Source organism: Nannospalax galili, unplaced genomic scaffold (genome assembly GCF_000622305.1).
Source record: "Nannospalax galili isolate Female #2095 unplaced genomic scaffold, S.galili_v1.0 scaffold424, whole genome shotgun sequence".
NCBI classification, from domain to species: domain Eukaryota; kingdom Metazoa; phylum Chordata; class Mammalia; order Rodentia; family Spalacidae; genus Nannospalax; species Nannospalax galili.
This window is the reverse complement of record NW_008352334.1, coordinates 963,790-981,199: the sequence shown is the minus strand read 5'-3', so window position 1 is coordinate 981,199 and position 17,410 is coordinate 963,790. Positions and strand designations below refer to the sequence as shown.

Genomic DNA, 17,410 nt, shown 5'->3' with positions numbered 1-17,410 from the left:
ACAAAGCACAGAAAAAAAAAAAAAAATCACAAGAATTAGTCTCGCTTACAAATTTCAGGAAGGAAAACACAGTTAAACTGAAAACTGTTAACTAGTACTTAAAAAAAAAAAAAGAAACAACAGCCCGGAAATGTTTTTAGGACTGTGTTGGTCAGAGTCCCCTGGGGGCGGCTGTCCTTTGCCACATTTCTCAGAGCACCCCAGTTTACTAAAAAGCATGAGCCCAACCAACCAACATTCTAAAGCCAGAATCATGAGGCGGGTGTGGAGGAACTGCGTCACCCAGGTAGCAGGCAGCAGCCACACCAACGGTCAGCAGACAGTGTCCTGTGGTCACATGGCAGCACATGGGGAAGCTGACCAAGAGCAGGCAGGTAGCATCCTGCATCGCCAGCTTCTGCTGCGTCTCTGTCCTCACTAGTCCAGGCCTCCCCGTCTCCCACTCACCCACCCAGCAGACCCAGAGAAAAGTCCTTGGACAGCCCCCACTCAATCAACTGCCCAGAGAGGACATTGAGACTCAGGCTTTTATTTCTTGCTTATGTTTTAATTTAGTGTGGGGGTGGGCACGGCAAGCCTGTGGCAATCAGAACATTGTTTGCAGAATTGGTTCTCTCTCCACATATGGGTTCTGGGGATCAACTCAGGTTGTCAGGCTTGGTGGCAAGCACTTTTACCTGCTGAACCATCTCACTGAGCCAATTATACATTTAAAAATTGTATATTTTCCGTCTGTATGTAAGTGCACCTGTGTCGTGTAGTGCCCGTGTCATGCAGTGCCCATGCAGGACAGAAGAGGGTGTTGGATTCCCTGGAACTGGAGTTAAGGATGGTTGCTAGCCACCATGTGGGTGCTGGGATTTGAACCCAGGTCTTCAACAAGAATAGCCAATGCTCTTAACCGCTGAGCCATCTCTCTAGCCCCCAATTATACATTTTTTTTTTTTGTCTTTTTGAGATAGGGTCTCCTTATAGCCCCAGCTGTCCTGGAACTCACTCTGTAGACCAGGCTGGCCTCAAACTCACAAAGATTCGCCTGCCTCTGCCTCCCAAGTGCTGGGATTAAAGGTGTGCGCCACCACGCCTGGCGTCCCAATTATACATTTTTATTTATTTTTTATTTTTTATTTTTTTGGTCTTTCTGAGACAGGGTCTCCCTGTAGACCCAGCTGTCCCGGAACTCACTATGTAGACCAGGCTGGCCTTGAACTCACAGAGATCCGCCTGCCTCTGCCTCCAGAGTGCTGGGATTAAAGGTGTGTGCCACCATGCCTAGCCAATTATACATTTTTAAAGGGATGAAATGTAGTTATGAAAAGTTTCTCCTCTCTCTCTCTCTCCATATATCTCTATCATCTATCTATCTATCTATCTATCATCTATCTATCTAATCATCTATCATCTATCTATCATCATCTACCTGCCTATCTACCTATCTATCTACCTGTCTATATGTGTGTGTGTGTGTGTGTATACATTTTAAGGACAAGAAAAAAATATACCCCCAACCATGTTACTGGTTAGAGCGGCTGCTGTTCCCATCTGCTTGTCTGAAACACCGAGTCAGTGTGCCCTACAGACACAGGCAAGCACTTACCGATGGGCTACCTGCTCATGAAGCTGCTGACTGAATCCCAGTTGGGCTGTGGCTTCAGGATGGCTCTCTTCTGCATCAGTTTATAGAACCTGGCTGTGACAGTCACACCCTGGGAGTTTCGTGTATAGAACCTGGCTGTGACAGTCACACCCTGGGAGTTTCGTGTTCACTGGTGTGTGTCCCTCAGATTTTAGTGTGTGTCACCAAACCTGAGTACAGAGGAAGGCTTTTCAAGTTTTAAAAGAAAACATTTCCAATTTCTGGGGAGCCGTAAGTCCTTCCAGTGAGTGACAATGAAGCAACCTTGCATCAACCAGTTTTAAAAAGCTGGGTTTTATGTGTGTGCCGGGGATATAACCTACGGTGTTAAGCAAGGCATCTAAAGGATGCATTTTATCGGGGCTGGAGAGATGGCTGAGCGGTTAAGAGCACTGACTGCTCTTGTAGAGGACCTGGGTTCAATTTCCAGCACCCACATGGCGGCTAAGAACCGTCCTTAACTCCAGTTAACTCTGATGCCCTCTTCTGACCTCTGTGGCATTGCATGACACGGGTGCACTCACACACATGCAGGCAATAAATACACTCATACACTAAAAATAATAAAATATTTTTTTAATTTGTTGGATGCCCTTAAAGTGATGCCTTCTCTGCTTATATATATATATATATATATGTATATATATGTATATGTATGTATATATGTACTTACTTATTTTGGTGTGATAGGGACTTAAACATGCTAGGCTAGTATTTTCCCACTTGAGAAGAATCTTTAACTGGTAAAATTTTTTTTGTGTGTCTTTTTTGAGACAGGGTCTCCCTGTAGCCCTAGATGACCTGGAACTCACTATGCAGACCAGGCTGGCCTTGAACTCAGAGCTCCACCTGCCTCTGCCTCCCAAGTCTTGGGATTAAAGGTGTGCACCACCACACCCAACTTAATTGGTAAAATTTTAATAACACCTGCCAGGTAAATTTTGCCAGTGTGCACCAACAATTTGGGGTAAATGGAAAGAAAAACAGTACTGTGTACAATTAGGGTGGGTAGGAAATTTAGAGCTGGGTATTGTTTGGGGATTATAATTTTACTTCTCTTTAATTTCACTTTGTTCATTTTTCAGTCAATATAGCAACCAATGTGGTTGGTTTTTTGTCCACTAGAAACCAAGTTCACTTTCTGACAAAAGGCAGGAAAGACAGAACCCTTCCAGGGAGTGCCCTCGTTTGCTCTGAAAATCTTAGCTCTATAAGTAATTTCGTCTCTTGGGTTATTTGTTGGTTGTTTTTGTTGTGTGTTTTCTTTTGTGGTTCTGAAGACCGAGTCTCAGGTCAGTATTTTAATATTTTTGTGGTACAGGGGATAGAACCCAGGGTTTTGCACATACACGCTTGGCAAGTGCTCACCCACAGAGCTACATCTCCAGCCCTAGTATTAGTGCTTTAAAAATTTTAAATTAGACTGAACAGCAAGTATCTGTTAACCCTTCTCTTTCAGATTCCCCTTCTCTCTCTAATTCTTGGCTCTCACCAGCACCCACTGGGATCAGAGGGAAAATGCAGATCATGAGATCAGAGGATGCTGAGACCACGGAGCAGGATCAAGGTGATGAGGGGCAGTGCTGGGTGATGGAACAGGATTCCGAATTCATATACAGGAAAAAGTTGGCATCATATTAAGACCTCTTTTCTTGGGGGAATCTGCAGCTTTCAATCACAGACTTAGAAAGACAGAAAACTGTTGGATAAAATAATATGTTATAAATATTTATTTATTTATTGTGTGTGTGTGTGTGTGTGCAAGCAACATTGTGTACAGGTGGAGGTCAGAGGATAAGTTGTGGAAGTTAGTTCTCTCTTTTGAACATGTGGGTCTTGGGGATTGAACTCCGGTTGCTGGACTTGGCAGCAAGCACCTTTACCTGTTGAGTCATCTTACTGGATCCCCTGTATCAGCTCTTTAACCAGGTTACTGACTGTGTTTGAGAATAAACCCATTACCTCAGGCCAAAAAAAAAAATGTAAGAGAGAAAAGAGAAAGCAAAATTACTAGTGTTAAAAATGTTGATGTATCGCCAGATGTGGTACCACACGCCTTTAATTCCAGCACTTGGGAGGCAGAGGCAGGCAGATCTTTGTGAGTTCAAGGCCAGCCTGGTCTACACAGTGAGCTCCAGGACAGCTGGGGCTACAGGGAGACCCTGTCTCAAAAAGACCGAAAAAAAAAAAACAAAAAACAAAAAAAACAAACAACATCAACATTTTTAACACTAGTAATTTTGGACAAAAACAAAAGCAAACTTGATTTGCAAAGAACTACCTTCTTCAAGCCACAATAAACTTTTACTGAGCTGTGGCTTTTGGTAAAATCAGGATCTAATCTTCCAGCTGAGGGTGGAGGATTCACATGGGGAGCCCCGAATACAATGTGAGGCAAAGCTGGCATGGGTTGGGGTGAGGGACAGGGATTGATAAAGGTCTTACAAAGAAGGATTAGTGGCAAGTGGCACTGAGGTCAGAGGTCACTGCACCCTTCTGCAGCTGAGAGAGGATCATTACCAAACCACAGGTATGAATTCAGGGAGGGTGACCGGAGTGGGCTGTGGGGCGGTGTTATGGTAGCCCACAGCATGAAAGGCAGAAGGAAGGCGCCCTCATGCCTCAATATAAAACTTAGAAATATTTTCTAACAGAAAAGCTAACAAAGTGGGATTAAAATAGAATACAGCAACACCCATGCAACTGCTCTGACTTCTTACAAAAGATTTATTTTTATTTGATGTGTATCAGTGTTTGCCTACATGTATGTATTTGCACACTTTCATGTGTGCAATGCCCGTGGAATCCAGAAAAGGGCACTGGATCCCCTGGAGCTGGAGTTACAGGTGGCTGTCAGCTGCCATGTGGGTGCTGGGAACTGAACTTGGGTTCTCTAGAAGAGGAGGAAGCACTCTTAACTGCTGAGCCATCTCTCCAGCCCTCAGCTGCTCTGACTGCAGCACAAATAAAGCCTTCTGACAAAACAAGTAAGGAAGAGCTTTGAAATTAACAGAGGAGAGAGGAGAGAGAGGAGAGAGAGGAGAGAGAGAGAGAGAGAGAGAGAGAGAGAGAGAGAGAGAGAGATTGAGAGAGAGAGGTCTAGGTCAGGACCTGGCCTGCCAGTTCGGGAGGGCTGAGGGAATCCTGGGATCTGAGGCCAGGCTGGCTCCCCTGCTGACCCTGAGCAGCCTGCCCACTGAGCACCTGGGGGAGAGACCACAGGGCCTTGACCAAACACTTCCTACTTGCAGCTCACCACACACTTGAGCTATTGGGGTGCACTTCCCTTCCTCGGATGGCAAAGGTGCCCACAGGAAGGGATGCCACACTTTACAGTGCTAAAGATGCTTTTTCACCCCTCAATCCTTCTGTAACTGTCTAAGAATAACTGGTTTTACACATTTGGGCTTTTTTGTAAACCAGCTGTGACTAGCAGCAAACAACCCCAACAATGACACATGGTTCACATCAAACCATGCAGGATGCCAAAAAGAAAACCTTGTTTCAGCTCACACTCACCCATGACTGGCGATCTAGCAAGTCCCCAGGAGGAGGGAGTCCATTTTCTTCCTCTGCTGTCCAGCCTGAGGACAGAGCAGGGAGTCCCAGGACTTGCTGCCATCTGCAGGCCAAACAGGAAAACACTTAAGCGGTGGCCGGGATCACCCAGCTGAAGCCCCTGGGTCCCACCCTGGAGAGGAGTGGGAGCCAAGAGCACTCCCACAGCATCGGAGGCTGCCCAGACACTCCCTGGAGATTCCACCCAGCCAGCTCAGCAGCAGAAAGAGCACAGTGTCCTTCCTTCCTTCCTTTTTCTTCCTTCCTTCCTTCCTTCCTTCCTTCCTTCCTTCCTTCCTTCCTTCCTTCCTTCCTCCCTCCCTCCCTCCCTCTCTCCCTTTCTCTCTCTTCCTTCCTCCTTTCTTTTTTTTTTTTTTTAAAAAAAATGGCCTTAATTGTCGGGAAGTTCCGCGTTTTTTTTTTTTTTTTTTTTAAAAGACAGGGTCTCAATATGCAGTAAGTCTGGCCTGGAACCTATTGATCCTCCTGCCTCAGCCTCCAAGTGCTGGAACTGCAGGCATGGGGACACCACACCTGGCTGATTCAAACATTTCCTCTTCCGTTTTTGTTTTTTTTAACTTTTTATTGCATTTATTTAGATGTGTGTTGGTATGTATGTGCCGTAGCATGTATGTGGCAGTCAGAGAACAGCTTGCAGGAGTCAGTTCCCTTCTTCCATCGTGTGAGTCCCAGGGATGAAACTCAAGTAGTGAGACTTGGCTGCAAGTGCGTTTACTGGCTGAGCCATTACCCCGGCCCTGATTCAAGGATTTCTTAAGAGCAACAAAGTCTCACACAGGGCTGTGGTCAATATGACTGACTTTTATCCAATTATTGAATCCTTACAGCAACAGGTAGACGCTTTTTAAATGGTCCCCTGCCAGTCTGCCTGATTAGTGAGTTAGCCAGGGCGATTGAAATGAAGAGCTTGGTATTACTTGATTTCAAAGAGGTTGATAAAAAATGAAAACTTTGAGGGGCTGGAGAGATGGCTCAGTGAATAAGAGCTTTGGCTACTCTTGCAGAGGACCTGGGTTTGAATCCCACGTCGCTGCTAACAACCATCTGTAACTCCAGGGTATCCGACACCCTCTTCTGACCTCCGAGGCATCACATGACACAGGTGCACCTCCCTACATGCAGGCAATACACTCATAGACATAAAATAAAAATAATAAATAATTTTTTAAAATGAAAACTTCGAGATTCTGAGCTCCCTAGGGCTCACTCAATCCCCAAATATTTATGGAGCTGGGGCTGCCCTGGGATTTGGGGAGAGAGCTGCATATACATAAGTCCTGCTTGCAGGAGCCTCCATCCTAGAGGACAACCAGAAAAGCGATAATGCTGGGCCAGAGCTGCAGGGATGGCTTGGTGGGGGAAGCGTTTGCCACATAAGCACAAGGACCTGAGCTGGAATCCCTAGAACGTATAGCAAGACAGGTACAGTTGTGTATGTGTCTGTAACCCAAGCACTCCTGTGGGGACATGGGAGGTGGAGGTAGAATTTCTGGACGCTTTTGGACCAGCTAGCCTGGTGGGCACAGCACAGGGGCAAAAAGCAAAGATACTCTTACCCGAACCACCTGAGGTTGTCCTCTGGCCTCCCTATGTGCACTATGGCATGCACAGGCCTGAACACCTCCATACATGCACACACACATGCACACAAACCATACATACATACAAGGTATAGGGGTAGAAAGCGAACACAAGGAACAAATGTCCACTTGTGCATTCATTTGCCTTGAAGTGCTCACTAGTCCTGTCGTTTCTTGCCCACAACCGCATGCCAGGCACCCTGCTAAGGATACAACTGTGGGTAAGAATTAGACCTGGTCCCAGTCCCTATGGAATATTTAGTTACATAAGAGGGACATTTGATCAATCAAGCAACTATGGTCTCTGCCTCAAAGTACTGACAGAAGAGAAATATTTGATATTAACCCAATTATCACTTAGATAAATCTGAAGCTGTGGTAGGACAGCAGAAGGAAGAGGGGTCCCTGTGACAGCCTCCCAGGGAGGGACCCTGTGGAGAGAGGCAGCCCCTGGGAAACAGCATGCTGGGTGCACAGATCAAGTCAGAGACAAGCAGAGAGGCAGGTGAGGCTAAGAAGGGGCATATCAGCCCTTGCAGGGTACTCCCACCCACAGGAGCAGTGGCAACTTTATCCTCTGTAAAACAAAACACTCTACAGGGTCCATGTGGTTGGATGTGTGCTTTCAAAAGATTCTGCTAGGTGGTGAGCTGGAACCTGGTTCCTCCAAAGACTGGATCTGTGAGGCAGCGTGTGTGTTCCCTTACACAGGTAAGGGATGTTGCAGCTGTGACTAAGGTAGGGTCTTGGGGTGGGAAGGGTATCCAGGTGGGCATAATGTAATTTACTCTCTAGAGCTTCCAGAAGGAATGCTTCCTGCCAGTCTTAATTTTAGGACTTCCGACTCCTAGAACTATGAATAGGAAATGTGTGTTTTAAGCCGTGGAGTTGTATATATTTGTGCGTCTGTGTGCGCACGCGCACATACATGGCGCACATACGAGAGGACAGCTTGAGGGAACTGGCTCTCTCGTCCTCTATGTGGGACCTGGGGAGCAAACTCAGGTGGTAGAAGCCAGCAGGTCCCAGTGATCCTCCTGTCTCCACTCCCCTCTGAGCTGGGATTATGGGTGTGAGATACCCAGCTTATCCTGTGGGTCCCAGGATCCGAATTCTAGTCCTCAAGATTGCACAGCAAGTACTGTTAACTGCTGAGCCATTTCTCTAGTCACTCCACCACCACCTAACCCTTTTTTTGTGTGTGTGTTGGGGATGGAACCCAGGGCTTTCTGCATGCTGGGTAAGCATCTACTAGCTGACCTAGATCACCAGTCCTCAGAGGCTGAATTTCAAATTTTATATTCTCTAGCCAGTCCCTGATCCTAGGACAGGGCTATGGTAGGAACCTTCAGTTGCTAGTAAGTTTACACAAACTGATATGGTACTTGGTTTAACCAAGCTAAAGTAAACTCAGCAAAACACGAGGAAGTGACTTCAGCATTTGCAAATATTTCAGGATGTCTTTGTGCCAGGAAAGGTCAGCTGAGGATCAGAATAGCACGGATTCCAAAGTATACTTTGGAAAAATATGAGCCTCGGGGAAGCCTTACTCCGAAGATACAATTCACTGCACATTTTCAGTAAGCCAATGAGAAACATCTTAACTTCTGCAAAATACCATTGTACAAATGGGTTACGGGTGAACACAACATCTAAGATTGCTAAAGAAGAAAGATAAAAGTAGATTTTGAAGCAAAACAAGAATTTATAACACATAGGAGCTTCCAGATTATTCTTCTGGGCAGATACTTATCTTTTGGAAAGTTGGAGAAAGTTGGAAAAGTTGATTAATAAAGGCACGTTGAAAGGGTTTTAAGGCCAGTGACATGGCTCACTGGATAAAGGTTCCTGCCCCAAAGCCTGTTCAATCCACAGGATCTACACAGAAGAGAAACATTTCTGTAAGTTGTCCTCAGACCTCCACACACATGTGCACACACACAAATGAATGAATGAGAATTTAGAAATTAAAACAAGCTAAAAGGTTTTATATGTTTGAAAGGAGATTATAGAGTCTGGTTAATTTTTTAATTGATAGGAAAGTATGTTTAAGAACTGAATAATGGCCCTTTGTTGTTTATGGAACTTCCAAATCTCTAAGCAAAAAGAAGGAAGAAAGGCAGGTGTGGCAGTACATGCCTGTAACTCTAGGTCCTGGGGATTACAGGCAGAGAGTGGGATTGAGAGGGAGGCCTGGGCAATAGAGTGAGACCCTGGCTCACTGAAGAAATACAAAACCAAACAAACCAAAAAGCAAGGCTTGGAGATGGGGCACTCTTGAATCCTAGCTCTTGAGAAGTAGAAGCAGGAGGATCAGGAATTTAAGGTCATCCTTGGCTAGCTAGGGAATGGGAGGCTAGCCTGGGCTACATGAGACCATGTCTTAAAAATAAAACCAGGAAAAAAAGAATCCTCATGATAAATATATGGAAAACAAAATAACAGGAATAAAACTACATCTACCAATCAGTTATCAAAATAAATACAGATGAATTAAATTCCCCCATTCAAAGACTAAGGCTTTCAACCTAACATCCATGGTTAAAAACTGGGTAAATGTTGGCACTCCGCTTTAACAGATATGTGTGCAGAGCACACACAGAGGCCTGTAACTTATATAGTTTGGAAAGTCTTAGAAAAATGTTTGTAAGAGATAGGAAAGGTCCAGAAAACGTGTCAACGTGATAACCGTGGCTGCTTCTAGAAAGCGGCTCACAAGAGGCAGGAGAGGACTTCCTTGACTCCATTTATGAAGGTCTACATTACTTTATTACAAAATGCACATAACCAACAAAACATAAAGAAATGAATACTAAACATAAAAGTGAGCCGGGCATGGTGGCACATGCCTTTAATCCCAGCACTCAGGAGGCAGAGGCCAGCTTGGTCTCCATAGCAAATCCAGGCCAGCTGTGGCTACGGAGGACAAATCTCTAGGAAGACTGAAAACCACCAACCGAAGATTTAAGAAAAGAGACTAGAGGACTCGAGATGTATAGGGTAAGAGAAGGCTCAGCGGGTAAGGGCCCTTGCCATCAAGCTGATGACCTTCAATCCCAGGGACGGTGGAAGAAGAGAATCACTCCTTCAAATTGTCCTCTGACCTCTATATGCACACCAGGGCATGTGCATGCCCCTCCACACACACACACACACACACACACACACACACACACGCACACGCGCACTTCATTTTAAAAGAGGCTGTACAGAAAAGAAGGAAGTGAAGGTAAAACAAACATTTTAAAAGTTATAAAACTGGGGCTGGAGAGATGCGGTGGTTAAGAGCACTGGCTGCTCTTGCAGAGGACCTAGGTTCAATCCCAGCACCCACATGGCGGCTAACAACCATCCATAATTTCAGTTCCAGGGGAATCCAATGTCCTATTTGACCTCTGCAGGCATTGCACAACACAAGTGCACTTACATGCAGGCAATACAACCATACACATAAAAATAATAAAGTATTTTTTCAAAAGTTATAAATTTGACACCAAAATGACAGAAAAGCGGCTGGAGGGATGTCTCAGCAGTTAAGAGCATTTATTGCTCTTGCAGAGGACCAGGGTTTGGTTCCTAGCACTGGAATTGGGTAGCTTACATGGCCTCTAAATCCAACTCCAGGGGATTCAATGCCCTCTTCTGGCCTCTAGGGGGGCAACTTCCTATAATGGTGCATAGACATACATTCAGTCACACATATACATAAAATAAATGTTTTAAAAATGACAGAAACAGTGAATAATAAAATTGACAGAGTTCTACTATGTAACCCTGGGTGGCCTGGAAACTTACTATGTAGACCAGGCTAGCCTTGAACTCACAGCAGTCTGTCTGCCTCTGCCTCCTGATTGCTGGGATTAAAGGCATGTGCCACCACACCTGGCTGCTTATCTTTTTTGAGACAGCATCAGCTTCCTATGTGTCCCTGGCTGACCTGACACTCACTATGTAACCCACAGTGGACCTGAACTCACAACAATCTTTTTGTGTTGGCCTTCCAAGTGGTGGGATTACAGGCACGCACCACCATGTCCAACTAATGAAAAATTATTTTGAGACAAAGTCTCACTATGCAGTCCTGGGTGGCCTCAAACTCATGACCTTCCTGCCTCAGCCGCCCATGAACTGGGATAACAGACATGTATCACTACATTGGCTAAGAAATTAAAATCATTTAAAACTTTCCTTCTGACTGGGTGTGGTGGTGTGCACCTTTGATCCCATCATTTGGGAGGTAGGGGCAGGCAGATCTCTGTGAATTCAAGGCCAACCTGACATACACGGTGAGTTCCAGGTCAGCCAGGGCTACATATTGAGACCCTGTCTCAGAAAAAAACTTTTCCATAAAGTTTCAGGCCCAGAAGGCTTTACAAGTATACTCTGCCAATTTCCAATGAACAGATAAATCTTTATCTTAAATGAGTTGTGTCTGAAAGTAAAAACAACAACAACAACAACAACAACAAAAGCCATTGCCCAATGTAATGTTATAAATCAGCAGGAAGAGGTGGTCACATGATCACCTTGCCACATACAGAATAAACATTTGATAAAGTTCCATTCATGTTCAAAACAAACCCAAAACAAACGTGTAGAGAAGGAAGATTAGATGGGAGAGCTCTGTCCCACCCCAGGGGCCGTGCAGCTTCATTCCCACCGGCAGAGCCGTGGTTGATACACTTTATTAAATTTTTATTGGAAAGTAATATTTGGAAGTCAGGGGTGGTGGCATACACCTTTAATCTCAGCACTCGGGAGGCAGACACAGGCAGATCTTTGTGAGATGGAGGTCAGCCTGGTCTACATAGTGAGTTCCAGGCCAGCTGGGGCTACAGGGAGACCGCGTCTTTGAAGAAACAAAACAAAACAAACAACAAAACTCAAAAGAGAGAAAGTAACACTGAGGACTTGCTTTCTTCTGTGGGGTCTCAAGACTCAACGAAAGGGACCGTCTTCCAGTTGATGAAGGCTATTTTCTGCAAACCCACAGCCAACGTCTTACTTAAGAGAGAAACTATATTCTCTTTAAAAAATGGAACAAGACCAAGATGTCTGATATTACCACCCTGTGGCAGAATTCTGGAGGCCTGAGCCACTGTGAGGAAATAATAAAAAGAATGGAAAGAGGCAAAAGTTATCAACGTCTGCACTGGGCATAAACATTTACACAGGTGTCTCAGAATAACCCACAGAAAAACAATCAGAAAGAATGGGTCCAGAATGGTATAGACACAAGACCAACCTAAAAACAACTGACTGCTTTCATCCACACTACAAATGACCAAGTAAGTAAGAGAAAAATGTGTAACAGACGCTAATGTGACAAAATAAGATATCATTTACAACAGACATATCGCAGAATCCAATAATTCTTTTAATAAGGAGTATGCAAGAGCTTTGTGGACAGAATTCTAAAAGTATGAAAGTACAGGAGAAAAGGCTTGAATGGGGACCCGCAAAATGGTTCAGTGGTGGTGGTGCCTGATGAACTGGGTTCAATCCTTGGAAGAACCGACTCCTGCAAGTTGTCCTCTGACCTCCACATTCATTTCCACCCCCCCACACACAAATAAATGTAAAAAATAAATAAATTCATTATTTCAAAAAAGAAAACATGAACAAACCTAGAGAGACCATGGAAACAATCACCTGACATGGAAGGTTTTAATTCCCAGACTGACTTATGATTTCAGTTCAACTCCAGTTAAAATTTCAGGAAGACTTTCTGTGAAATATCCAAATAGATTAAAAAACAAACAATTCAAGCCTGTAACCCCAGCACTGGGGAGGTGAAGTCAGGAGGATCAGGAATCCACGGTCAGTATCTACAACACAGGGAATTAGAAGGCAGGCAGGTTATGTGCAATTCTATCTAAAAAAAAATTTTAAAGTCCATGACAAGCTAAAAAAAAAAGAGCTAGAAAAAAATATTATAAAGCCATAATAAAAGGTCAAAATCTAAGTAAAAAGATGTTGAAGAAAAAGGAAAAAGCTATAAAGTAGGAGAAGATGTAAAAAGAAAATTACTGCAGTACAGCTACTTTGTAAAACAGTCTGGAAGGTCCTCAGAGTTACCAGAGCTGCCCTATGACCCAGAAGGCCAAGCACACACTGGGGAGAAGTAGATACATGGCCGCCCTTTCAGCAACAAGCACCATCTTCTATTCACTTGCTAAAATGACGGACACCAAGGGAAAGAGAAGAACTATCTGGGGTGCTCTGACTTTTAGGGAACACGGAGTTGCTAGGTCAACATCCAGGGAAGGGCTGCTGTTCAAGAAGGAACAACCCACAACGTTTCCATGAAAGCTGGGGAGCTGGGGAGTCTCCTGTGCTGCCCAGCATGCTGCAAGCATTGTAAACAAGCAAGTTAACACAGAGTCTTGCCAAGAGAATTAACAGGCATACTGAGATAGGAGGTATTGTATGAGCTGAGAGAGCTTCCTGAAATGCATGATGGAAAAATAATCAGATAAGGAAGGAGGCCAAAGGGCTCCTGGTTCAGCCACAGCACCAGCCCGCTCTGCCCCGGGCACCACATCGTCAGAACCCTATGCATTTAGGGCACAACAAAATAAAAACAACAATAAAAACAAGCAGATTGTAAAAAAGAAAAAAAGATATATTTGCACAAGTACTTGTATGTGAATTTTCACAATGGTACCATTCATAGCAGCTCCCAAGCAGAGACAACCAGACTTTTGTTTATTTTTCATTGACTGATGAATGGATAAATAAAACACAGGATACACAATGGAACATTATTGGGAAACAGAAAGAAACAAACTACTGACACACGTCATATCATATGCAAATACACCTCGAAGCCATTATGGCAAGTGACAGAAGCCAGTTACAATAAACTACGTATTGTGTAATTCCATATATATGCAATTGCCAGAAATATGTAAATCTAGAGACACAGAAAATAGAGACCAAGTTGCAGTAGCTAGTTCCCACTTGTAATAATCACCCAGCCCTTGGGAGGTGAAGAGGTAGGAGGATCAAGAGTTTGAGGTCATCCTCAGGTGAGAGAGAGGGAGAGAGAGAGATTATGAATGAATAATGCTTGCCTAGGGTGGGGAGGGGATATTGAGAGACTTTGGAGAGGTGACTGCTAATGGGTATGTGATTATACTTTGGAGTAACAAAAATGTTAAAATTAGATTGTGGCGATGATTTTGTAAGCTTGTAACTACTATTCTAACCACCACCATTGCAGACTGTCAACAGGTACACCTTATGGTACAATAGTAACAATTTGAGAAATGTGTTTGTTAAAAGCAATAATGTAAATGAAACCAGAAATCAGGTTAACAGATGGTGAGGTGACTAGAAGAATCGAAACACCCGCGTCTGACCGGCATTAACACACGTGAATATCAATATGCAAATGCAAATCAGGTAGAAAACATCAGAAATCTAAAAAAAAAAAAAACAAAAAACCCAAAACAATAAAGCAGGTAGGCGGTTTGTAAATGACGACAAAGCAATGTGAAGAGATGCCCAATTAAGACACAAATGGAAGGGCAGCCATGTGGCTTAGCAGGGAAGGTGCTTGCCACCAAGCCTGACAACCTGAGTTCGATTCCTGGGTTGGGGGAGAACCCACTCCCACAAGATGTTCTCTGGCCTCCACACATGTGCTGTCATACACACATACACATACACATGCACACACATACACATACACACACACAAAGTAAATAAAATACAGTAAGAAATTAAAACGAAACAAAATACAGAGAACAGCTATGATCGATCAGATTGCCAAAAGCTGTATCATCTTAAGTGCAGACAGATGTCTGCAAAGGGACTCTTTGTGTACAGCTGCTGAGGGACGCTGAGGAAGTTACTCTGCAGTACAAGGGGGTTGGTTCAGTAAGTCATCCCAGAACCAGCACACCCACCTGTTGACATCCATCTGTCCACCTGCCTGCCATCTACCCAGCTCTCTTTAAGAGTGTCTTTCAAGGGCCAGAAGCAACAAGTTAGATTCACACCTAGCATGGATCCGCTGAAAAACACGACTACTAAGGGAAAACCAAACATTTATAACACAATGGTATTTACTTAGGCGAGTACAAAAAAGTAAACATGACTTATCTTTCAAAGGTACTCAGTTCTAAAGCAGATCTGAAGGAGGTTGAGACAGACAGTAACTATGCATACTTAGCACAGACAAAGCTCACAGGGGTGATAGGAAAGAAATGGAGAATAAACAGGAAAAATACTAAAAACAAAAGAGAGGATCTCAATGGGCCAAGAGCTATAGTGTGCCATGGACTGAGGACTAAGGTGGTTCAGTTCTACTGACACAACAACCTAAGGAGAATGAGAAAAATCCCGTGAATTATTGCCTAATGAAACATGTAATGAAGGTCAAGTTCATCTCAAGTTGGTGGCTAAACCAGTGATCAGGATATGGAGAAAACAAGGTGGTGAGGATGATGGCTTAGTCTTCAGCTGAGCCAATCAGTTTTCAAGATGTTAACGAGGAAGAGGAGGAGAAGGAGAAGGAGGAGGAGGAGGAGGAGGAGGAGAGAAAGAGAGAGAGAGAGAGAGAGAGACAGTGAGAGAGAGAGAGACAGAGGGAGAGAGAGGAGAGAGAGAGAGAGAGAGAGAGAGAGAGAGAGACAGAGGGAGAGAGAGGAGAGAGAGAGACTCAACCCACGGAGGATCTCACACGGGCTTCATTGGAGATGGCGTGACAAGAGAGAGAGAGAGAGAGAGAGAGAGAGAGCGCTTTTCTGGACACCACCTCCCTTCTCCCACCTCCAAGACCCAGGAAGTGAAAGAACATTTTATTGCTGCTACAACTCAGCTAGCAGGAGGGGAGAGAACAGAGTTCAAGAGAAATAAGCTCATGGAAAACAATTCACCACAGTAGAGACAAAAATCCAGTGGCTCAAGAAACAGTTTGCTAACAGCAGTGATCCCCAGTGCACCTTAGAGAGACCCTACCGTTTTAGAAAATTAGAACCTCTTGTCATCTTTTCAGATTTTTTTTTCCAAAGTTCAGATCAAATTTTGTTTCGGCCATGGACCTTTGCTCAGACCCCCATGTTAGGCAGAAACCATCTTTTTGGAGACAAAAGCTGAATAAAGGGGGTGGCACATTAAAAGCTGTCACTCAAATGTAAGGAAGTGTCTGGTCAATGCTTTTGGCTCTGAGCACTTGTATCATCTCAGTTGTCTTGTTTCCTCCATGTAACAGGGCCTCACTTTGTAGCCCTGACTGGCCTGGAACTTGCTATGCAGACTAGGCTGGCGTCGCACTTACAGAGACCTGCCTGCTTCTGCCTCGGGAGTGCTGGGATTAAAGGCGTGCTCCGCCAAGTCAGCACATTTGTACAACGTGTCTCATGGGTAATGTCTACACACATTTTTCTCTTGTAGGAATGGCACATGCCCGGAGGGCAGGGGCTGTCTCCTCAGCCTGGAGTGGAGCCAGTCCTCACACCTGACAATACCCCACCAAAGGCAAAGACAAGGCAGCCCCCACCTTGCAGCCTTCTGCTGGAATGCGCAGACAGATTCTTGGTCTGGGCAGGGCTATCTTGAGTCTCTGAATGCATCCATCCCTGACCCCCTATGCCAGCGTGGGCTTGGGACCCCTGCAGAACGAACTTCTAACTTCACATGGGGAGGGACCCTGGGAGGGGTTCTGGCCTAGCTGCTCTCATGGCTAGGACCTAGAGCCAGGACAGGCCAGCTGCCAGTGTGCTGGACCAGGGAATGCGCAGAAGGTACCCAGGTGCAGCACACCTTGGAAATTAAGACCCGGGATGCAGCTGAGCCCGACAGGTAGGTAGCGGGTGGAGGGGGGCTATGCCTCCTGGCTGAGCTTAGCGTGGGCAATCGCTTTGCATTCAGATGCGTCCTTCCACGTAGGCACTTGGAAGGATGTCACGATACATGGTGCTAGCCCCTCGGCGCGCTCCTCTGAGGCGTCCCAGGCCCTCCAGCCCGGCCTGGGGTCCGAGGCCACCGAGCCCCAGCGGCGCCACGCCGGCGGCCCTCCCCGCCCGGTGGGGGCCCCGGGGCCGCGAGGACCGGACGCCAGAAGGAGGAGCCCGTGAGCGGCCGCGGGCTGAGCTTACCTCGCCGGTCCGGCCGCCGCCTCCGCGCCCCTCGCCCGAAGCGCAGCTCACGCCGGCCGGGACCACTTTGTTCCCCTGCACAGCAGCGGGAAAGCGAAAGCGAAAACCACGGGAGGCGGGACCGGCCGAGCGCGCCGGAGCCAGCAGCGAACGTAGCCCACGGGCGCGGGAGGGCGGCCGGCGCGGGAGGGCGCGCCCCCGGCCCCTTGCGCGCCTCCAGCGCCCAAGCATCTGCCCCGGGTGACTCCCCCCCGCTCCGGGATGACGCCCCTCTGACCCGGGGTGACTGACCCCCCCACCCCAGGATGACCCCCCCGCCCTAGGGTGATCCCCCTGCCCCGGGGTAACCCCCCCTGCCCTGGGATGACCCCCTCTCTGCCCCGGGATAACCCCCCTCTGCCCCGGGATGGATGATCCCCCCTGCTCCGGGATGACCTCCTCTGCCCCGGGATGATCCCCCTCTGCCCCGGGGTGACCCCCCTCTGCCCCAGGGTGACCCTCCCCCACAC

General features: G+C 46.1%; 1 protein-coding gene across 1 annotated transcript in view; it reads right to left on the bottom strand.

Annotated features, from left to right (window-relative positions):
* LOC115067026 overlaps positions 1–17,132 on the bottom strand; it is a 51,563-nt gene extending 34,431 nt beyond the window's left edge. Inside the window, exons 1-2 of the mRNA XM_029554190.1 lie at positions 16,902–17,132; positions 5,156–5,258 (exon numbers count right to left, since the gene is read on the bottom strand). Of these exons, the coding sequence (XP_029410050.1) occupies positions 5,156–5,258; positions 16,902–17,132 (334 nt within the window). The remainder of the gene's footprint in view (positions 1–5,155; positions 5,259–16,901) is intronic.
* Between the last annotated feature and the right edge of the window lie 278 nt (positions 17,133–17,410).